We start from the raw sequence: 23,307 nt of genomic DNA on the forward strand, positions 1-23,307 counted from the left end.
ACAGAGAGAGAGAGAGAGAGAGAGAGAGAGAGAGAGGGAAAGAGAGAGGGAGATAACAATGGTACCCAGAGACCTGAGTCTTGATTTGCATATGAAATGCCGCCCCAGGGGCTTCTGTATTTGAACAGGTGCTTCCCAGTAGCTGGCTCTGTTGGAAGATTATAGAACCTTTAAGAGGCAGAGCCTTTCTGGAGGAAGGACATCACTAAGGGTGGGCTTTGAAATTTGAAATTCCTGCTCTGGCTCTCTGCTTCCTGTGTGGGGATGAAATGTGATCTCCCTGCTTCCTGCCTACCACTTGGGTCACACACACTGACTGCTGCACCTTCTCCCACCTTGATGAACTCTATATCCGCTCAGATCAAAGGCCAGAAAACCTTTTTCCTTCTGAAAGGTACATTTTTTTTTTCTTTTTGGTCAAATATTCTATCACACTGACAGAAATGTAATCAATACTTGTCAGTCTTACATGGTACAGGGATATACATATCTATTTACCTTTACCATTAATTATGAAAAATTACTTGGATTTTTCTATTAACAGTAGTAATGTAGAGTTTCCTATGTAATATACTCCTTTAAGTAAAATGGGCAATTTACATAAAAGAAATTAATAATAAAATTGCCAGCCACTAATATCACAAAAGAATGGTGGGGTTGGTTTAGAAATGATGTGATTCTAGGATTTCCTAACCTAAGACCTCAGCTTTTGATAACACCTGTTACTCTTCACCAAATCCTTTGCCAAATCTGACAGCTCCTGCGAGCGCATGAAGCTCAGCATGTTATTAAGTCCTATGATACCTCACAAAGGCAGAATTGTTTTATGGGTGACGAAACTCAAGCTCTGCAGCTTGCTGAAGGTGGTGGAGGCAGAACATGAGGACTTTGGGTTCAAGTCTGAGCCTGCTGGACTTCTCCGCTGTTACCATTACATTATTTAGCTTCCAAGTGCAAGATTTTAACTACGGGCATTCATGCCTTCCCAGAAGCGCCCACTTCAGAGCAGACAGTGTGCTCGATTAAAAGGTACCAGAGGTGGAGCAGGCATAGGGACATGTTCACGAAAGTTTGTCACAAGGCCTGGTGACCTGATTAAATTCCTGGTACCTATGCAAATGTAGGAGAAAACTAGCCCCATAGAGTTGTCCTCTGACCTCTACATGTGTGCAGTGGTACATAGACTAATTTCCACACTTACCATACACACATGATCATGTGGTCACACAGACACACACACACACACTCAAACACTTACATACTCACGTGCATATTCACACACTTGCATACATACATACATACATACATTCTTACACACTCAAACAGACTCACTCACACACAGTGCACACACTCAAACACACCTACATATTGATACCGATGCTCACACATGCTCTCAAACACAGATAGATACTCATGTGCACATTTACACACTTACATATACTCTTACACACTCACTCACTCCCACACCTACTCACACCCACTTATACACTCACTCACACATTCACACACACACACGCTCATATATACTCTCTCATACACACACACATACACACACACATACACAAACACAGATACCCACACATATGTTTTAAAACTTGTTTTAAAGAGATGAAGGGGCGGGGCAGTTTGATGCTCATTCCTTTTCTTGAAAGTATTTTAATTGAGTCAATGGCAGATCAACTTTGATGTGAGAAAAAAGAAGGAAAGGAAAGGGAAAAAAAAGAAACAGAAAGGAAACAAAAGGTTTCTCATCATGAGCTCACTGGAAACAAGTCAAATTCAAGGAAAAAAAAACTGTATGAAGATCCCCTTACATAAAAAACAAAACTTTATAATTATTTAGGGTATTAAACATGATATTGAGTCCCATAATAAACAGTTCCATCAGAAGAGGAAAAAGCGCTTCAAAGGAACATATAAGTGGGCCGTGGCTTTTGAATCCTGACATATCAAAATTAGGAAATAGATGTCCACAGGAAATAGATGTCCACGGCAAATGGTACTCTGCTAAAAAGGTATTTTTCAAAGGCTTGCCACAACAGTGAGACTCCTTCAGCCATTCTAAAGAGAAAGCGCTGAGGAGACAACATGGCCATCATATGTATATCCAGACCTGGGACAGTGGAGCAACGTTACCTACGGCGCCTTCCGGCTGACAGTGTCTGCCACTGGAAATAAAGAACCACCTACAGATGTTGCCCTTGGGTTTGCTCTTAAGTGAATGGTGGTTTTCGTGTGTTCAGAGTAAATCAACCCAGCGGTCCTTGTCAAGTGTGCGAGCACTGACTTAGGGAGGCAGCATGTGAATGTTGTCAACCTTCACTCAGCGTTTGTTAACTCCTCAAAGTGCCCGAGCCACTCTCTAAAGGAGACACTCATGAGGGCTGGCTGTACTCCGTCATTGTATCGGCACAGGCTGCTGGGAAATTTTTTTAAAAAGGGACTTAGCGGAGATGCCTGAGTAGATTTTCCAAAGAGGTTTAGCCGATTTACAATATTTTTTGTAAAACAGAATCATTACAGATATCTTCCAGAGTCAAGTGAACACTACTGTTGACATCCTGAGAAAACACATAATTACACTTTCTATATGGAACTCTAGACTCAAGTTAGGGAAAGGAAAGCATGAAAATCTATGTATCAGTTCTGAATTAAGAATAGAACCCAGGATTTGGGTTCTATTCCAGAAAGACATGCAGACACTTGGTCTATGGACTAAGTTACAGTTTTCTAATGTACATATTATATCTAATCTATGTTAGAGTATTGAATAGTACACACATATGCATATATGGATTATTATGTTGTGACATAGGGGCAGCATGTGACTATGGAGATTCGAGGACAGGTTTGTGGAGCCAATTTGCTCTGTTCACCCTTGATCAGGATCCAGGGATTGAACTTGTGTTTCCAAGCTTCCTTCTCCAGCTATGCCATTTGCCGCCATCTTGCCTGCTCTGTACATATTTGTTTTCGGATGTGGAGTAAGGATGGCCATTATTTGATCCATTCTGACTTCGGTATCTGTGTTATAGATTCTGGTCGGTTCCTGCTGTCACTCTCAGGACAGTGGTGTGATAGAAATCTTATTCATCTAGAGAGTTCTGCCCAAGGTGAATTCCATGCTCTTTTTTATGAACTTTACCACTTAGCACTGCTTGGGGAGACATTGTCTTATATGGACTGGCTTGATTAACCATATCATCTCCATCTGCAACCATGAATAGTGGAACTGGGCAGCAGAGTTGACATTTCCTGAAAAAGTTCTATCATTTGCTATTTAAAATCGCCAACTCTCTTCTTTGGCTCGTAGGCTACACTCTAAGAATATAATATGAAAATATTTCTGTGATAAGCCAGGGACAGCCAATGAAAAGATGAAAGGCCTTGTGCCTTGAGGTGGAACAGAGAGCCATTCGTTGCCAGAATTCACATCAGCATGAGAAATCTCATAGTTTTGTAACAACTCAAAACCCCCCAAAATCCAAATGAATAAATCACAAAAGAGCCTTAAGCTAAACTATTATCGTCTCCGCATCTCCATAGACGCTCAGAGACTGAGCTGTTCACAGAGAAGCGAATAGTTATGCATTGTCTCTGCCAGTGCTTGATAGGAACCATCATGATATTTCTCAAATTTGTTTTTATTTATTTATTCCGAAGGACAGGGGTAAACCTGGAGCCTTGGGTGTGCTGCTGTGCAAGCCCTGTACCATTTAGGTCCACTCCCCACCCGCCATGATGTATTTATCAGAGACCCAGAGAGGTCATTTCCATCTAGAGAAAAATGAGTCTGACCCAGTCCAGACCCCTTCAATAAAATCCAAGTCAGAAATGACCATGACACCTCAACCGAAGGCAATATATGGACAGCAGAAAGGAAGCATGGGATACGGGCTGGAAGTCCTACTTATTAACCATCACATACACGAGACCACTACAGAGATTCGGCTCCCGGCTCCTGCTCTAAGCACTAATATGTTTGCTTACTGGTTTTATGGGCTCTTCCTTCATGATTCTAGTCTGACGAAAGGCTCCCTTACCTGCCTGTCGTACTCCACCCCGTACTCTTCCCCGAGAAAAGAGAGTGAGTGACACCTGAGCCTTAAAACACTATTTCTACTTCAAAATAAAAGCCTGGGCTTCTAAACATCTCCCCTGTCCAAAATTTCCTTTAGCCCGGTCACACATAACTTTGAAGCGTTTCCCTGAGGTCATCAAAAAGTGGATCAGGTCAAAACCGCTGGAACGCTACACTTAGTAAAATTGATTTATGAAGTAATTTCAATGAGTGCTCAATGTAAAATTATTAGAGAGATATATTTTTTTGTTTTATTTTGTTGATGTATTTTTGTCTTTTTTAAGGCTGTGTTTTTGGAAGCCAGGGCATGGGATTGGAGTTTCTCATTTGCAGGGATATCCAATCTGTACACGAAAGGTTTGGCTGTTGCAGTGATTGTATGTAGTCTCAACGACAACGTCAACAACAGGCTGCTCTAGCTTTTAATTTAAGATTGAGAGGAAGCCAGGTGAGCAGCACACTTAGACAGAAGGAGGCAGTGCAGGGGTTCAAGGTCATCTTAGCTATGTGGTAAGTTCCAGGCCAGGCTGGGACTACAAAAGGTCACATCTCAGGACAACAAATATGTAGATGTAAATTAAACAATTCCCTGGGACAGCTATGTTGTTCTGGAATCTTCTTTCCCGCTCACAGCCGTGTTCCTGAGGGGTGGGAGGGTGGGAGGGTGGGGGGGGGTGAGGCAAGAAAGCAAGGTTCTGCCTTCTGACCAACGAGCGCAGACCACACACACAACAGAGGCAGTGACGGACCGCCACCATGACCAGCATGCTGCTTCCAGAAGGAACCAAAGTAGAGAAGGGGGAAAAAATGTTTGCAATTGATGTTGTTCATTCATTCTACAGGCTTTTTTATTCCTTTGTATTTTGGGTATGTAAAAGTGGGGGTATGGGGGGGGGAGCTGGAGGGAGGGGAAGACTGGAGTTGTATTTTCTTTCAGTTTCCTGAGATTGTTTTTCCAGGTAGCCCAGGATAGCCCAGTTTCCAAAGACTGTTTCACTAGGTTGCCCAGGATTGCCCTGACTCAAGGTCTTCATCCTTCCCTTAAGGTCTGTTAAGTAGACACCAAAGCAGCTGTGATTTAAGATGGCTACAGGCGTCTCCTCAGGTAGAGGCCACCAGGAAGTAGTGAGGGACGGGGAAGGGGTGGGATTCGTCTCCCACAGGTAAAAGAGCACAATAAAAAAAGAAAAAGAAAAAGCTGAATTCTTTTCTAACAATTGAAATACCAACAAGAGCTGGGGATATTTGATCCATTCTGTGTGAGTTTGTTATAAGAATGGAAGCAGGACAATGTTATTCAGTGAACACCACCGCTCATCTGTGCATTCAAATTTAATTTACGGAAAGTAAAGATTTTTTCTTTCTTTCTTTTTTTTTTTTTCCAAATATTTATTTATTTTATGTTATGTGAGTACACTGCCACTGTCTTCAAACCCACCAGAAGAGGGCATCAGATTCCATTACGGATGGTTGTGAGCCACCCTGTGGTTGCCGGGAATTGAACTCAGGACCTCTGGAAGAGCAGACAGTGCTCTTAACCGCTGAGCCATCTCTCCAGCCCACGATTTCTTATAAAGTGATGGGGCGAAGACACAAATTGGCCTCTTTTATAAAGTCATGAATTTCCAGTCATTGAAAAATAATAAAACGTCAACCGGTAGGGATTTCTGGGGAGGACATATGAGAATGACTGTGTAGGCATTGGAAGTAAGTCCTAATTAGCTTCATGTAACTAGGAAAGCGGTGGTGGTTCTTTTCTATCCTGAAACTTTATTTTCCTCTAATATCTATCATCATCCTAAATGCGTGGTTGAGACATTATTAACCATATTAACTCCATTTCTTCCAAGAAGAGTCTAGAACCTCTCCACACAGCTCTTTAAGACAGACATGGGCACAAAACACATCACTTAATTAATAAGTGTGGAAACGACACCAGCCTACCGCACACATTTCTTGTGCAAACTTTCTTTCCCAGCTCAGCCCTCAGCCCTTGTCCTTTCGTCCTCCTGCCTTGAGCGCAGAATCCCACATAGCCACGGTGGGCTCCTGAATAGGTAACCATAAACAAAGTCTCTTCTGGAAAATTTTGCATATGCTACACAGACTGGCACCAAAGTAAGTCACGCCTCTATTGCACAATGCCCTCAAAACTTTGAGGTGCTTGCTACCACAGCCCCATACAGGTTATTCTAACACATATTGAGAATTCTTGCTCATCCCCTCCGATTTAAACAGCATCCCTCTCCCCCAGACCGTGGACAAGCCAGCATGACATCCTTTTCTTTTGGAATCATTAAACATCTCATGGATGCAAGAGTCTCAGAGGCAACTGTGTCTCGCCACTAGCCCACAAGCTTGTTCACACAGTAACCCAGAAGATGATCCACTAAACTAAAGAGAACTGTCTGTTCTCTCTCCGAGAAACACCAGAGGAGGCCAGTGATACGTGAATAGTGATATCAGGATCCCTTCAGAGAACACTCTGAGTTCCAGGCAGCTAGAGTTCTGACCACGTAGGATCCGCGGCTCAGTATGATCAAAGAGAGGCCAGAGAAAGGTCAAGGTACGTGGCTTGCAGGGGCAACACCTACTTGGGTAAATTTTAGAATCAGAAGATTCGAAAACATATTAAAAAGCACTTCAAAAGAACTCTCAAGGCTTTCTGTGTCCCTTAGAGAACCTCGGGAATGGCTCACGCAGTCCCTGAGTCTGTCTCAGTGCCTTGTAATAGATAACCTGGTGTCTGGAAGTTAAGAATTAAACCACTCACTGCTGTTACCTATTAATATGCCTTCACATTCGTTTTACTCGCAACCTTCTGCTGGGCGTGGGGAGAGGGGGGGAAACAGCAGTTTCAAAGGTTTGTTTTTCCTGAAGAGACACACAAAAGGAAACTGGTATCATCAGCTAATCGCACCTACTGTGTGCTGGTGCCTGCAACTCAGAGGTCTATAACCAGATCCTCCCCCAGTCCTGTGACACTGGCATTGTTGACCTTGCTTTCCAGATAAGCAATCAAGGTGCACTTAAAATGTCAGGACCTTATATTGTGTGAAACAAAGAATGCAAGACCAGTCTGGCTTTAAAAATCTACCCCAGGGAGGGGTGGTTTGGGGGGTGGCGGGGAGCCGGTTGGACACAGTTCTCAGAAGGAAGCTACTTTGTATCCGCCTGGCAAATCTTTGATGGAGAACGCTGATCCAGAACAATGGGAACGAAATGAACATTGTCATTTTTAAACCACAGGAGAAGAGAAGGATGAAAGAAAGCCACACAGACTCCACATGTGGAAAAGCCTGTATTTATACATACAGCCATCACGGGATGGGTAAATTAGCCAGGTAACCAGAAGTTTTTTTTTTTTTTTTTCCCTACTAGAAAAGTATATGTTTTCGTCACTCTTTGAACTCTCCCTTATTATCAGCATTACTATGAAAACAATGTTTTATTTCTTACTGAGAGAATAGGCCAGGCCCAGAGCTTTGTTTAGGCAGGGCCTAATAGAATGCCGCCTTTGTGAGCCAAAGGAATTGACTGGGTTGTTGGAAGGTGGGGCCTGGGTTCTTCAGCCATTCGCAAGTAACCATTTTAAAGGAGCTGGGAATTACAACGGGGCAGTTGCCTGGGAACAGAAACATTACATGAACAGCTAAGGCCATCTCCTTAATAACCTGCCACCTAAAAAGAAAAATAAATAAATAAAAAGGCAGGTTACACACTAGCTGCTAATTAAAAAAAAAAAAAAAAGATAATGCAGAACAAGTTCAGTCTGGACTTGTTTACTAACCTGAACCCTTTATGTCTCTGTTGTAAATCTGTAGCAAGATAAATATCCCCTTGAGGAAAAGGGACATTAACAAGTGCCCGTATTAATTCCTAAAGTTTGTCACACACACACACAACACACACACACACACACACACACAACACACACACACATTAATGCCACCATGGATCCTCAGATCACCTGGATTGTGTTTGTAAGAGCTCCCTCGGAAAAAAGTTTTTCCAGAATGAGTGACAGATACTCGATTACTAATTAGCCTCCCTGTTTTTTTTCCCCCAAAAGTTCGATGCAAAATATCCCCAGGATATAGCCCCTTCCCTACGCACTCCCCTCCCACCCCCCCAAGGCAGGGTGTGTGGGGAAGTGCGGTAACAAAATCAAATCAACCTTTGAATGTACGCCCGACCCGCTCAGGTGGACCGAAAGGAGAGACTTCAGGAGGGGCTGATTATAAAAGGCAAATGTTTGCTCAGCTCGCTAGATACAGCTTTGAAGTCTGGGCCCAACCTTGTAGAGCTCACAGAGTTCCTGGGAAGATAAGGTAGAAGCATCCGTTCTCGCGGGCGCGCGCGAGCGCACGCACACACGCATACACTTAGGTGCTCAACTAGGTGGTAGAGATGACTCCTCCAAGTGATTAGAGCCCAGTCAGGTGAATGATCACGAACTCAGTGACCAAGGGTTGCAGGAGCTAGGAGAATTCATTCTCCCACATACAGCTCTCAAAAGGAAGGCATTCCTACAGTAGAGAGGCAGAAGCGAGTCCAAGGCGCCTTGGAGAATTTGGGAGGGTGGGAGTGGTCAGGCTTGAGGTTTACACAGGCAGGGACAGGGTTAGATAAGGAAAGAGCACAGGCTCATTTAGCAGTCCCTGTGTGCTGGGAGCAGAGATCCTTCCCCTCTGCAAATGTATAAAGAGCACAGAGCAGGGGAGAACCAGAAACCATTGGAAAGGCCAACCGTAAGTAGTCAAAGTAGGAATTCCCTCAACAGAGAATCACTCCCCGGCCAGATCAAAGTGGATTACATCACAAAGATATAGCTACATCATACTCTATAAAAATCCAGTATGGGGGTGGGCTCCCAAACAGTACATTTTATTTTGATTGAGTAGGGAGGGGTGCCCGAGTATAAATCCCTGCCTATCCACACCGGAAGCACACATGTAAATGCCAGAGGACTTACCTCTAACGTGGAAAGAATACCAGCCATCACGTGTTTCCTATTTTACCTACATTTCCCCAAAATGACCACAGAAACAACCAATTCAAATGACTTAAAAAAAAAAATTAAATAAACCGGCTGGAGTGACACAGTTTACTAGAGATGTTCCTTCAACAGTCTGTGTGTTATCCCGTAGTGATCGACTGACTTATCAAGGAAAGAGGTGGCTACAGAAGGTATTGGCAAAGGATTCCGAAGTATAAAAATGTATAGCATAAGCTATGAAAGATAGAAGTGAAGGAGGAGACTCACACGAAGAACATGCTGGACAAGACGCAGCCCAGAGGGATTTTTAGAGATGAAAGAAATCAGCACTCTCTACCAATACAGTGTAAATAGAGGCATCCAGAGAGAGGGAAGGGAGGAACGCTCATACAATTATGTTTGTTTAGCCCCACTGTGCACAAAGCACTTTGCAAAGCCTTTGGAAACCCACTTCTGTTCAGACCTGTCCTAAATAAATATATTTATTAATACGGGCTAAAAGCCCAAATTTCAGCTTTCCATGGCAGCCACCTGCATGAACCACACAGCCTTAACTACATACTGTCAGAGAAGGGATTCTTTGACATTTGGAGAAACGCATGTTTTACAAGAAAGTCTCACACTGAAGGCACTCGGAAAGATACACGAGCTGTTTCAGAAGAGTCGGCGTCGATACTCAAGCATATTCAGACTAAGTGTTGAGCTCAAGACTGGCCTCTTGTCAAGTCACCTGCGGGACAGACGTGTTTTGCATCCTAAGATGGCAAGGACTGTGACAGTGGTCTACCGTGGACACAGTGGCTAGACACCAGAGGCTGAAGGGAAGCCGGAAGAGTCACATCATGACTTGAAAGACAGAATGGAAGTAAAAAAGAGAGCGTATTACAGAATGGAGCTTAAAAGAGAGCAAGTTTGAGTCAAACCGCCAAAAAAGTGTACCTGAAGAAGGGTTCAGTTGGCATTTCTTTTTCAAGAGATCTTTAACAGATTATGATAGGCCAACAGGATTTCATCATGAACTGAATATGAACTGTCCCATAGAGGACCTCGGTTTCAGTGTTTGGTCCCCAGACTTGGCATTATTTTAGGAGGCTGTGGGAATTTCAAGGAGGTAAGGATGAGCTAGAAGACATATATCATTCAGGGGGACACACCCTCAGGGTTGTACTGTCCTCGCCTGGGCTCCTGCTTCCTGATTGGCTGTGACATCATTGCCAAAAGGGTGAACTGAAGATGGATCTAACCCTCTGAAACCAGGAACCAAATTAGATCTCTCTTCCATTATATTTTGTCCTAGAGACAAGACTAAAATGCTGTCACCAAAGGAAACTGTCAATCACCACTCCCAGTTTGGAGGTCTGTCTTTGACCCTGGAGATATAGGAGCTCTTAGGAAACCAAGGGTCTCCCCAAAGCAGATAGAAGAGACAAAGGGAGTCCAGGAGACGGGAGTTCAAGGACAACGGAATCTTTCTTTCATTTTCCCATCAGCTGACTATCCCACAGACAGTCATTGTGAAATTACCATGTCTCACGAATGAAGCCAGAACAAAAGCATGAGCTGGTTTCCTTCCTCATCTTGGATTTAGAGGAGAAATAGCCACAAAGAATTTGATTCGTGAAAAGGTACCAGTGAAAAGTAAAACACCGGAGCTCGGACAGGTGGGACAAAGTGCAAACGAAAGGACATCGGAATTCAGAAGGGTAGTGTGAGATAAACCTGCCACACTTGGTAAGACAAAGAGGACCCACCACACTCCCGCTGGCTCTGTTGAGAGTAGGGGCTAGATGTGGGGCTGCCCTTCATACATGGATCCTTACCGAGGTGAAACCCAGCTTGTCCAGGCCACACCTCACACTTTGGTGGTGTGCCATCACAGGTACACCCACCGGCAAATGTTTCCCAAAGGGCATATTCAGGATTGATAGTGATGTTCATTAAGGAATAGCCCGCACTTGGTATTACATAGAAAGAAGAACTCAACTCAAAGGTAGGCAGGTAAACGAGGGGAGGAGGTGGTGGAGAAAGAATGTTTATTTCTCGGAGGTGTAGAAAAGGCAAGACTGAGAAGAAGTCGAAGCCTCACTGGGCTTACACGTCATCTCTGGACGCACCAGAGCGAGCCCAGCCAGCTGCTGGAAATCTGACCGTACGTGATGAACCTACTGTGGTCTCTCTACCCCTGGAAGTCCCTTTGACTCTGGCTGTAGGATTCTTAGCAAAACAGTACCTCACAATATAAATGAATAAACCGCCGTAATATAAACACGGGAGATGCATCCTCAAATGAATAAACCAGCATGGCGAGGAAGCTTAAAAACCACATCCGGAGAAAGAATTGAAAACATCGGGGTTGTTTAGCTAAAGAGAGAACTCTGAAGACCGTCAGAATGGAAGGGGGGGAGCAATGTTGAACTAGGCCAACGTACCCCGATGTACCTTCCACCTGGACAACCTCACAAAGAAGTTCAAAAATGGTACCCCATTCCTTGTTCCTGGGTTAGATTTCAGAAAGGAAAGCATAATCCTTGGGGTTCTAATGTCACTTTTTTTTCCTTCTGCTTCTCAAACTAAGAAACTACCGGGTTCTATGACTCTCTCTCTAGTCGGCTGCCCATCTTCAAAGGATGTATCAACGTAGGACATTTTGGAGACCTTTCAGGTCCATGGGAATTCCAAACAAGAGGATCTTGGACAGGAGTGTGCTCCATATGGGATGGCAGTGTGTGTGGAAAGCACAGTCAACCAATGCCTGTTAATCAACTCAGACCTGGCAAAGACTTCCTTCCCAGCTGGGTTTGGGAAACGTAGATGATGATTTCTTATTGGAAAGCTTTTTTACTGGTCCTTTCTGTCAGGGTTTCAGGTTATTTCACTAAATAACTTCAGCTATTTAGTGAGAGAGGCAAGTTGAATTTTTGATTTCAAAATAAAATAAGTCATTTCTTTCCCTCCCCTTTGGATCGCTAGTTTGTGGATTCTGATTATTCTTAGAAAATACTCTGAATGTCTTGGTTGTCAATTTATGCATGTGTGGATGCATTCAATTATAAAATTTACTTATTTGGTGTGTGTGTGTGTGTGTGTGTGTGTGTGTGTGTGTGTGAACAGAAGACAATGTGGGTGTCAGTCCTCTCTTTCCACCATATTCCAGGGATTGAACGCAGCTCGTCAGGATTGGCAGCAAGTCCCCTGACTTGCTGAGCCATCTTCCTAGCCCCCTTCATTTCCTTTAGTGAGACAGAATCTTCCTGTGTAAATCAGACTGCCCTTGAATTCACTCTGCGTCCAGGCTGGACTTGAACTCATGACTTTCCTACTTTAACCTAAAGGGCCTCTGGGTTATCACAGTCTACAGTGTCAAGTGGCAACTCCTGGAGGAGCCTTATTGATACTGGAGCAGCATGCTTCTGGGGAGGGGGTGGGAGGGATTAACTGTGGCTGTGATCAGAGTCTGGAGCGAGTCACAGTAAACACAGACTGCTGTCAAACCCTCAGAAGAGAATCCCTCAGAAGGGTCTTTCTAGTTTGAAAGAAAGGACATTAGAAAGGGCAAAGTGCTTCGAGCGGTCCTGTAGGGCTTCTAAAATTATTCACAAATAGAATACTGCACACGTATATCATCTAAGAAAACTCTCACGTTTCAGCTGGAAAGAGTTCAGCCAAGCAACTGAGAATAGAATACATTCTGCTGGGGTAATTTCTTTTTTTGTTTGTTTGTTTGTTTGTTTTGAGACAGGGTTTCTCTGTGTAGCCCTGGCTGTCCTGGAACTCACTCTGTTGACCAGGCCTGCCTCTGCCTCCTAAATGCTGGGATTAAAGGCGTGCGCCACCACCGCCCGGCTGCTGGGGTAATTTCTAATCCCAATAATCCCATATGAAAAACACACAACCAGCTATTATATTTATAAGCTATCTGCCTAGATTGGGCAGATCTATCACTATACTAATTCATTCCCCAGCTATGAGACTCCTTACTACTTGCGGCTTCTCCGGGCCATCTAGTTCTGCTCCATCTTCCTCCCACCTCCTCTTCCTCTCTCTCTCCTCCAGTCCCACGTTTGCCTTACACTACCCAGTCATCAGCTCTAGCCTCTATTTGACCATAGTCAGGATGGAGAGAAGATTCAGTGAGATCACCTGAGTTGGGGGTGGGGGAAGGCAGCCCCACTAGAGGAAGCAGAATTAACATCAAAATACAAACAGCACCTGAACAACCCACAACATACTCAGTAAGCATTCTCAGAAGACCCCTTCCTACAAGAAGAGAGAGAAGAAAGAAGGACGGGTTGAGGGGGGAGTTCTTAATGAGGAGCCGCCAGTCCTAATGAGTTGATTAGACAACTATGTGTTGGAAATGGGAAACTCCCATGCCCTTTCTTTCTGGCAAGGAGTAAAAGTCTTTGTCTTGAGTACTCCAGGAAGCCACCGGACACTCCATCCTCGGAGGTGACTACAAAGAGCTGTTTCTAATAGCAGGCCTCAAGAATTTCTAACAACACCAGTCGATTGTTAACAAAGAACCTGAGCGGTTCCTTATTTTACTGGCCATGGATGGCTCAGCTTATTCTAATACCAATTGTGTAATTTATAATATCAAGAAAAGCATACACGTGTCACTTATATCCCAATTGGGGATGATATATTTGGTATTACTATGTGTAATATGATCAGTTCAGGTATGTAAATAATACAATGATTAACCATATATAGTACATTACGTTGATAGGTTTGTGGCTAGATGAAAGGTAAACAGGACATTATATTATACATGTTTATATGTTATATAAATATATAATTTATATATAGGAGATAATATGTACACTTTGGCGTGTCTTCTATTGGGAGAAACCCTACTCCTTGTCTAGAGAAACTGTGATTAGGGACATCAGAAACAAACCACGGTGCTCACATGGTTCCACAAGGCTCCTGATCAGACACACCTTCCATCTGCTTACACTAACACTGAGCAAAAGTAACTTAGACGCCAGGATCCCAGATGCTCCTGAAGCCCTGAGGAGTCCGTCTAGGGTTGGTCTCCTCCCAAATCCAACGCCCGAAAGCCAGGTGTATATTATTATTCATTGTAACAACAAAGAACCTGAGGGAGAGAGCAGGTAGGGGAGCTCAGGGGTTTTCCGGAGAGCAGCAGATCTTTAGGAAGAGGTAACATCCTCGACCTGGTGCATGCGCGGTACCATCTACTACATCCTCGGCGTGGCGCATGCGCGGTACCATCTACTACCCAAAGTATAGAGGAAACCCCTGCTGGGGCAGGGAAATGGGAGGTCACTCTGCACAAGTAGACACTTAGGGAACACTAAATTCAGGCAGGTCCTAATCGCAGTCGCAGTCTCTCTCTCTCTCTCTCTCTCTCTCTCTCTCTCTCTCTCTCTCTCTCTCTCTCTCTCTCTCTCTCTCTCCTTCCCCATCCCCCTTTCCTTCTCCTCAGAGAAGGGACAGCCTCCCATCTTTTTAATATTTTTTCTTCTGAAGACAAACTCAGAGATGAGACCATTCGTAACTGCCCATCCGCAGACAGTTAGCAGAATGGTAATTGACATCGAGCTTGTTACAGAAAGGGGGAAAAGAAGAAAATGCTGTTTTAATAACCTTGGCCTAAAACACATTTTGCTGTATGCCTCAAAGGGTTTCAATAAAAAAATCAACCTGTAGAAACATATTTTCTTGGCTTAAACAACAATCCGAAGCATATAAATGTAGTCCAACTATAATGACATATTTATAGGCCAATAAAGCTTACACTGCGGCTTTCATACCTCACTTAAAGGAACTCTGTGAGAAACAGTGTTGTATAAAATAATTTGATTTTTTTTCCCCAAACGATAGCCCAAGGAATAAAAAATGCAACTTTGCTATGTTTAACTGATAGTATTTATATTCCTAAGTTGCTAAAATTTTTGTAAAATGAAATAAGTCTTCATTTGATGACTCTCAAGTGCCATACCAAATATGGGTATCAGGTCCACTTTATTACAAAGCTAAGTACTGTAATTCTGAAGACAAAAATAAATAACTAGAGGCTTGTGTAGTGAATGATTTAATCAGTCCGATTCTTCTGGAAGAACAGGTTTTGTGTTCGTTATGCTTATGAATAACACATTCCTTAACCCTTCTCTTCCCACACAGAGATGTTTCCTCACTTTAAAAAACATAAAACAAAACAAAACAAAACAAAAAACAAAAGAACAAGCAAGCAAGCAAGCAAGCAAACAAACAAACAAAAAACCCCACCCTCCAGTATGAAATGGGCAAAAGAAGCAACCCCCACCCCAGGAGACCCCCAGTTGGTGTTGGTCTCAGGCGGAACTTTCTTTGTAAGGGGAAAAGGAGGTGGGGGGACCAATAAATGTGCTGCATCACGTGGAAGAAATGTTTATTGTTTTAATGATTGGCCTTTTCACTAGCTGCATCTGTAGTTGTTGTCAGCAGCCATTTAAAGGAAGTCTCAGGAAGATTTTAAAAAACAAACAGGCTGCCCTCAAGGGGAAAGGTGATTTAAAGGAAAGGAAAAAAAAAAACCAGGCCAGAGTAGTGAGGAAAGTCGGAGTGGCCACTGGGAGGAACCACTGGGCAGAGTTCTTTGTGCAGGCATTAATTTGTTGCCAGACACACATTGGTGTTGTTTTAATTCTGTTCTTTCACTATTCATAGAGAGACGGGAAATGACAAACTGGCATAAGAGGAAACTTACTAACTCTGAGCAAGAGAAGCACTTTCATTTAGTTGGTTTTTATATTGAAAAAAAAAATCTGCCCTTGAGAGTCAACCTAATTCTTTCGTTATTATTGATGTTTTTTAACAGGCTAGAGGAACTGGGTTTAAAAAAAAAAAAAAAGCACACTCAAAGTTTGACTTTCTCCATAGAGAGGTGAGTTTTTCCATTCTTTGCTCTATTCCGGGCTAGTGGGAGGGTCCTTAAGTAATCTCAAAAGTCCATCTTTGATAAGAACAATGAGAAAGGTTCTACCGAAGGAAAAGCCCTGGGAGCTGGTACTGGAGGTGGTGTTAGTGTGGCAGAGAGAGAGAGAGAGAGAGAGAGAGAGAGAGAGAGAGAGAGAGAGAGAGAGAGAGAGAGAGAGACAGAGACAGAGACACAGAGACAGAGAGAAAGAGATAGAGACAGTGAGACACACACAGAGAGAGGCATACAGAGATAGACAGAGACAGAAATAGAAGAGAAACAGAGACACAGAGAGACTGAAACTGAGTGAGAAGGAGAAAACTGAGGTAGAGAGAAAGGCCAACAAATCCTTTGATGTGACAGCCAGAGAAAGGAAGAGTTGGACAATCTCTGGGACGGGACAGTGTGTGGCCAACAACATCCACAGTGTTCCTGGTCTAAAAGTCCCCAGTCTAAAGCCCAACAATGTGGAATCGCAAACTTCAGATCAGACAGATAATGGAAACTCATTACATTAAGGAAAGTTTTTGTTTCTCTTTGCACATTATTACAACACAGCGTGCATTCCAATTACGAAAGCTATTTGTCTCAAATTCCCCACAGTTCATACCAACCCAGTAGAATTTCAAGGCTCTACATTCTGTCCTTAAAGGGGTACTTTACATTTACAAAAAGAAAAGGTATGTGGACTCTCTTGTTCCCCCAGAGGGTCTCTCAATCAATCTCCTGTGGAGTATCTTCCATCCCAAGCTAACCTCACAAATGGGTCCCAAAAGACAGACAGACACACACACACACACACACACACACCAAATCATCTGGGAAGTCTTTTATCAGTACACTTTTGGGCTTTATCTCAGTCCCACAGAGAAGATTCTAGGGCAGCTAGACTTAGCCATGAACCAAGTTCTCCTTAATAAATCTAAATGCAATTTGATTTCAAAGCCACTAATCTGCATTTTCAAGACCAAACTATCAGTAAGTGCTTTGAATTGTTAGGCAAACCTGTTTCTTCTGGAACCACTTGAGGTGAGAGGAGGGGAGGGAGGGTGGGGGTGGGGATCGGGAGGGTGGGTATAGGGAGGGAGGGTGGGGATTGGGAGGGAAGATAGGGGTGGGGATTTGGTGGGTGGGGAGCAAAGATGGGGGTGGGAACCACAAAGATAATGGACTTTTTGTTTTTAAAGAATCCAAGATTCTCAAACTCTCCTTAGATGGAGTTAAGAAATTGGACTCTGTGTGTGTGTGTGTGTGTGTGTGCTCATTAATAAACTATCCCTTTGAAACACAAAACAATTCTGCTATAAATGCCCTTGTTTACATGTGTGACATCAAGCTTAACCATTTACATAGCCTTTTGTCCCTTACGGGTTTCCTGTTTAATGTTTTATTAGTAACGCTATATTCCATAACTCAAGAGAAAAAAAAAAAAGAATTGGACAAAGAAAGGTTTTAATAATGTTAAGGTAAAAGCAAGAAAATGGAGACACAACAGTGGTCACACAAGAAGAAGGTGACCCAGCAGATTCACTGCTAGTCAACATTTTCACACTATCATGAAAGTCGTCAGGGTGGGTTGATAAAACTGGGCCTGTGTGAACAGGAAATACGTAAAGACTATTTTTAAAAAATTCCTCAGCCGAGAAGAAAGAAGACTACCTTAAAATTTTTTCTCTAATGGCGCACATGATAAGAGGGCCGGGTGTCTGAAATGCCACCGTGTGTCCCACATCTACCCAAGAGCTGCTAGGCAACAGTTGATACTAAACGGCAGGATGGTCTCCGTGTTATTGCTTAAACAGCACGCTTTACCACAAACCAGAATCACATGAAAGACAGTCAGTTCCCTAGTGTTACTCAGCCTATGTCCCTTAAAAGAAATTGGCAAGGTTTCTTGTAAAAGCTAAGTTCTAGGTTTAAAAACAAAACAAAACAAAACACACACACACACACACACACACAAACCCAGGAAGTTGTCCCATTAAGGCATAGACCGGGGCTCTGAAAATCAGCATTGTGGATGATTGGACGATGCCTCACTGTGTTAAAAAAAAAAAAAAATGAAAACGAAGTTCCTCTTTGTATGAAGAGGAAAGAAGCAGTCTAAAGCAGAGGTCAATAGCTTTGGTCTTGAGCAACACCTGGAAGGCCACTGAGAGTACAAACAAAAGAGTGGATAGGGTCACGTGGTCACAGGAGGAGCGACTGCTGAGGCAGGAGAATGCCTTCGCCCTGTGAGGCCTCTCACGTCCCTGTTTGTATGGGAGGACAGAAGATTAGACCACACATATTTACCTAAGGCCACACAGCTGAGGGGCTGAGCTGATGCTCAGATATAGCCAGAACACTCCAAAGCTGGAGAGAAAAGAAATCTAAAGTCTAGGCACTCCTTTGTAGGACACAAGGAAGAGGGACAAATGCAGAGCCAAGAGAGGGAAGGCCAAGGACACCCACCCCAGCAGTTTCTAGCTTGTTCTATGACCCCGGAAGTAAATGAATCACCATTTTCCTTCAGGTTGCTACATACCTGAAATTTTGACTTGAAATCCTACTTGTTTTACTACCCACCTACAGCAAATAGTTTAAGTCTCTGTTAGTTCACAATTAACCCTACTTAAGTCTTAGATCTTGAAGGCGCATAGACCATTATTTGAAGCCATGTGGTATGTCATCCAGTAAGAGACTTTACCCAAGAGAGACTCCATAATACAGCCATTCACATGTTTCCTCTCCTGCCCAGGCATTTCCCAATTCATAATCTTGGACCCCATGAAAGTAAATCAATTATATACACACATATGTAATATCCATACTTATAATTTTTCATAAAAATTACATATTATAATGCTATGTGATATGTAAATTTATAAGATATAATTCTTTGTGTGTGTATTTCTAGGTACCCTTTGTGTTGGTGTGGACGTGTTTACCTGTGGAGGTCAGAAGAGAATATTTAGTATTATTCCTTAGAAGCTACACATCTTGGTTTTTGTTCCTCATTGGCCTGGAACTCACCTATTTGGTTAAGCTGGGTAGTCTCAGTGATCCTCCTGTCTTGGAATCCCCAGTTCTGGGATTACACTCATGTATCCTTGTGCCCGGCTTTGTATTAGGGGTCTTGGGGATCATACTTGGTCCTAGTGGTTCTAAGGCAAGCATTTTCCTATCTGAACCATCTCTCTAGACCCTAATAGGTAATTCTATACATGATATATAATATTTTTGAAAACTTATTTTTATTATTTTTAAGTGTGTGTGTGTATGTGTGAGTATGTGCACATATGTGTGGCATGTGCACATGAGTGCAGGTACCCTCAGAGGCCAGAGGCATCTGATGAGGTCCTTAAAGCTGAACTTTCAGGAGGCTTGGAGCTGCTTGGTATAAGTGCTGGAAACTAAACTGACATTTTCTAAAGGAACAATTTGGTTCTTAACTCAATGAGCCAGCTCTCCAGCCCTGTAACGTATAATTATGCTATATAATTCTTAAATAATATATAACTCTTACATATTGCATCGTTCTTCACCCACAGTTCTTACTTCATTTCATGGTAGATATATTGATACTAAGGGGTTCCAGGATAATTGACCGAGTGGATGCAGCTCATGGCACATGCCCACACATTTGAATCTAGAAGCAGGAGCCATGCTTACCTAGATCAGCCTTTTCCTTGAGAACATCTTTGAAGTTGAGCCCACTGTTGAGGGTTGACTGCCTGTACCTGAGCAGAGCCTCCTTCTGTCCATTTCTCCCAAAGGCCTCAGTTTTCACCGGACTGGCTCGGAGCCCACACCTCCACTTGGAGAAATCAGAATGCGCCCATTTGACAAGGTCTTCTAATTTTACAATCACTTTTTCGGAGACCGCGATGACCTCATCCTACAAGAGGTGGGGAAGAATAGAAAATGTTATTCTAGGTTTGAAAAAAAGAAAGAAAGAAAGAAAGTGATCCATTCGCCAAGCCCACCTGGATGCCACGGGTCCAGCCTCACCTTCCAGCAAATGGTCTAACCTTGGACAAATGGACTATGTATAGCTTTTAGGGTGAGAAGAGCCCTAGGAACTCATTTCAGCTTAGTGGCTTTCCAGGCCTCTTTATTTAAGGAATAATTTATATGTGAGTTAGGTAGCTTCCAGAAACAGGAGACAGTAATTCTAACAGGCATTTTTAATGCTAGACACAAAGCCCCATCTACCAATCTAACTCCTTGGGCAAAAGCTAATTTTTAGATGCAATTAATTGCAAATAAAAAAAAAAAAGTAAGGTTGGATGACTAATGGTTAGCTTGTCTTCATATAAATGGCCTAAGTAAATCTAGAATTCTTGGAACTCTGACTCACCCCCAAATTCCTATGTTTATGGTACATTTTCCCTTGGCTTATACACAAATATTGAATTTAACTTTTGTCCTAAAAAATTAAATAAAACTGTGATGTAATCCCCAAAGAAATACTCCATAAATGTTATGTGCTTCCCACTGAAAGCAACTTACACATTCTCGTGTTTCTGAAAAACTTTGCAAGCTGAGAAATAAGTGGACTTTTTTTTTTCTCTTTTAATACATATGGGGGGAGGGGGCAGGAGGGCGGTGAGAAAGCCTTTGAATCTAAGAAAAGTCGTTGAAGCTTCGGTTCCTCCCAGAGATCATAAATTTGAATTTTAAGCATCTCTAATTGCTTCCAGGAAACCAGTTTTCTGCCTCAGAATTAGCCCAGCAAGATATTTAGTGGATATCTCTATGAGGAACAAAGAAGGGGCCCCCTGGCCCAGAGATTCTCTGGAAAAGACTTATGGATCTCTCTCCCTGGGTTCTAAATGAACTGTTTTGAAGCATTTGACAGTTTAACTTGAGCTGACTCTTTCCCTCTCTCTGACTGAACATTTCTGAAGAAGGGCTTGGCTGTGAAAAACCCCTAAACCTTACAGAAAAATTTCAGAATAGTTCTGACAAAAGAACAACAGGAAGGTGTCTCTGAACTATCAGACAGAAAGGAATTCATGAGGGGACTTGGCTAATTTTGTTGTTAGATACAACTCTCTCTTCCCTACCCTGCACACACACACACACACACACACACACACACACACTCCTCCATACATACACCACCACAGTATATACATACCACACACCTTCCACATAAATCACCCCCCCACCCACACTACACTACACTACACACAGACACACACACACACTCCTCCATACATACACCACACACCACACACCTTCCACATAAACCACCACACACACAACCACACGCCACACCACACACACACACACACACACACACACACACACACACACACCACACATGCACTCCTCCATACATACACCACACCACATATACACACCACACACCTTACACATAAACCACTCACACACAACCACACACTACACACACACCCTAACCCCTCCCTCCACTGTTCCAACTCAAACAAAAAGAGTTTTATTAAAATGATGTTTCCACAGTAAGAAGGACTCAGTATTGTTCTGTTGAATGTTTTAAGGGAAGACGTACATTTTGCTTTTCCTTGTCTGGTTCAGGACCGCTTCTGAGAAAAAGAGGCCTGCTAAAAAGAGCAGTCACAAGAACGCTCTCAAGAGTAGAACACAAGACTGGGGAGGGAACGGGATCCCCTCTCTTATCTTTGATCGAATATGAACTTCTCGTTAAGGCAGACAAAGTGGAAATTGTGTTTTGCCTTCTTCTCAAGAAAATAACTCAAGACTTTATAAACTGTGGGGCACATAAAAAAAAAAAAGCCATTTGCAGGGGCTGATTTCACCCACATTCAACCCTATTTCATCAACTTCTTGAAATAGAAGACCTCTGCTCGTCCTGCATTTATAGCTATTACATGATGATTATGAAATGTCAGAATTTAAAAAAAAAAAAAAAAAATCCAGGCCGGGTATTGTTTCAAAGCATATGGGGACAGCTTCCGGGAGGGGGGAGGGGGCAAACCAGGGACAGCATTTAGAATGTTCTGGAAAATAATTAAGTAGCATGGTATATTAGTCTCCCCAGGAACACAGAGGGAATTTGGCAACGTTCTGACCAAATAAGGCTTCCTAGAATAGACAACTTTGGAGACGAGTGGTATTCTCAAAGAGATCAAGTGATTATTATCGTTTCAATTACCAGTTGCTTCAGATCTTTTTCCGAGAAAAGACATGACTAGCCCTGGCTGCCTTACAGCAGCCGCCGAACAAACAGTTTATTAACCAAGAGAAAAATACAATCCTTATGATGTCATTAATGAATAAACTTGTCTTTCAAGATTATCTCTCTAGATTTGCCTTAGACTCTCCCTTCAACTCACTTAGACTCACACACACACACACACACACACACACACAGAGAGAGAGAGAGAGAGAGAGAGAGAGAGAGAGACAGAGAAAGAGAGACAGAGACAGAGAGAGAGACAAAGAGAAACAGAGACAGAGAGACAGACACAGAGAGACAGAGGCGGGGGCAGGAATTCACACACACATCTGAGTCAAAAACCCAACTTAGGGTTAACTGTGCACACCACCTTGTATTTGACAGTGAATTTAGAGAGACGGTATCTCCTCACCATTGTTAAATGTGAGGATTTTAGAGGAAATCTGATAAGAACTGGAAACATCGCACAACCCTCTGAAACAAAATGACCCACGTGCGCATGGAAAATGTGTCGGGAAGCCTTACTTTGAGCACACAATGGAATCTGTCACATGTTCATACTTATTATTCTGAGTCAGGGCTGACTAACTTTCTCATAGTGCCCGGTCTTGGGCAAGTCTCTCTGTGTCTATGAAAAGAATTCCAATAAGCTCATGCCTTGATTCCATGAGCTCTCAGCAAACGGAGAATTAGTGCTGAATAAATACTGAATAAATATCCCCGATTCACTCACAGACAACGCAGAAGGATCACAAAGAAATACGCGTTGTTATTTTGTTAATGGACCCTGACTTTTCAATTAACCCAGCGTTTAATCAATATTTATGTAGGACATGTTAAGAAGAAGCTCACTAGGTCCTTTCCCTCTTCAACATGGCTTTTAAACTGTTTCTGTAATTGGGATTTGATTTCTACCACTGTACAAAAAAAAAAAAAAAAAAAAAAAAAAAAAAAAAAAAAAAACCAGTTCACTGGAGCATGAATTCTCTTAAGTCAGAAAAGATAATCCAGGCCAGAAGTCGCAGAGCAGCCAGCCCCAAGGCCATGGCTCTTCCGCATGGGATAAAGGTTGGAAAATTTACACACAAAAACCTAGACTTCAATCTTTTCTTATAAAACAAAACAAGGAAGGAGAT

At 42.8% G+C, this 23,307-nt stretch overlaps 1 protein-coding gene across 1 annotated transcript in view; it reads right to left on the reverse strand.

Annotated features, from left to right (window-relative positions):
* The window catches only part of Arid5b (AT-rich interaction domain 5B), a 188,559-nt gene that overhangs the window by 134,712 nt on the left and 30,540 nt on the right, over nucleotides 1-23,307 (reverse strand). The window contains exon 3 of the mRNA XM_031346803.1: nucleotides 19,660-19,885. Coding sequence (XP_031202663.1) covers nucleotides 19,660-19,885 — 226 coding nt within the window. The remainder of the gene's footprint in view (nucleotides 1-19,659; nucleotides 19,886-23,307) is intronic.

Source organism: Mastomys coucha, unplaced genomic scaffold, assembly GCF_008632895.1.
Source record: "Mastomys coucha isolate ucsf_1 unplaced genomic scaffold, UCSF_Mcou_1 pScaffold3, whole genome shotgun sequence".
Lineage (NCBI taxonomy): Eukaryota > Metazoa > Chordata > Mammalia > Rodentia > Muridae > Mastomys > Mastomys coucha.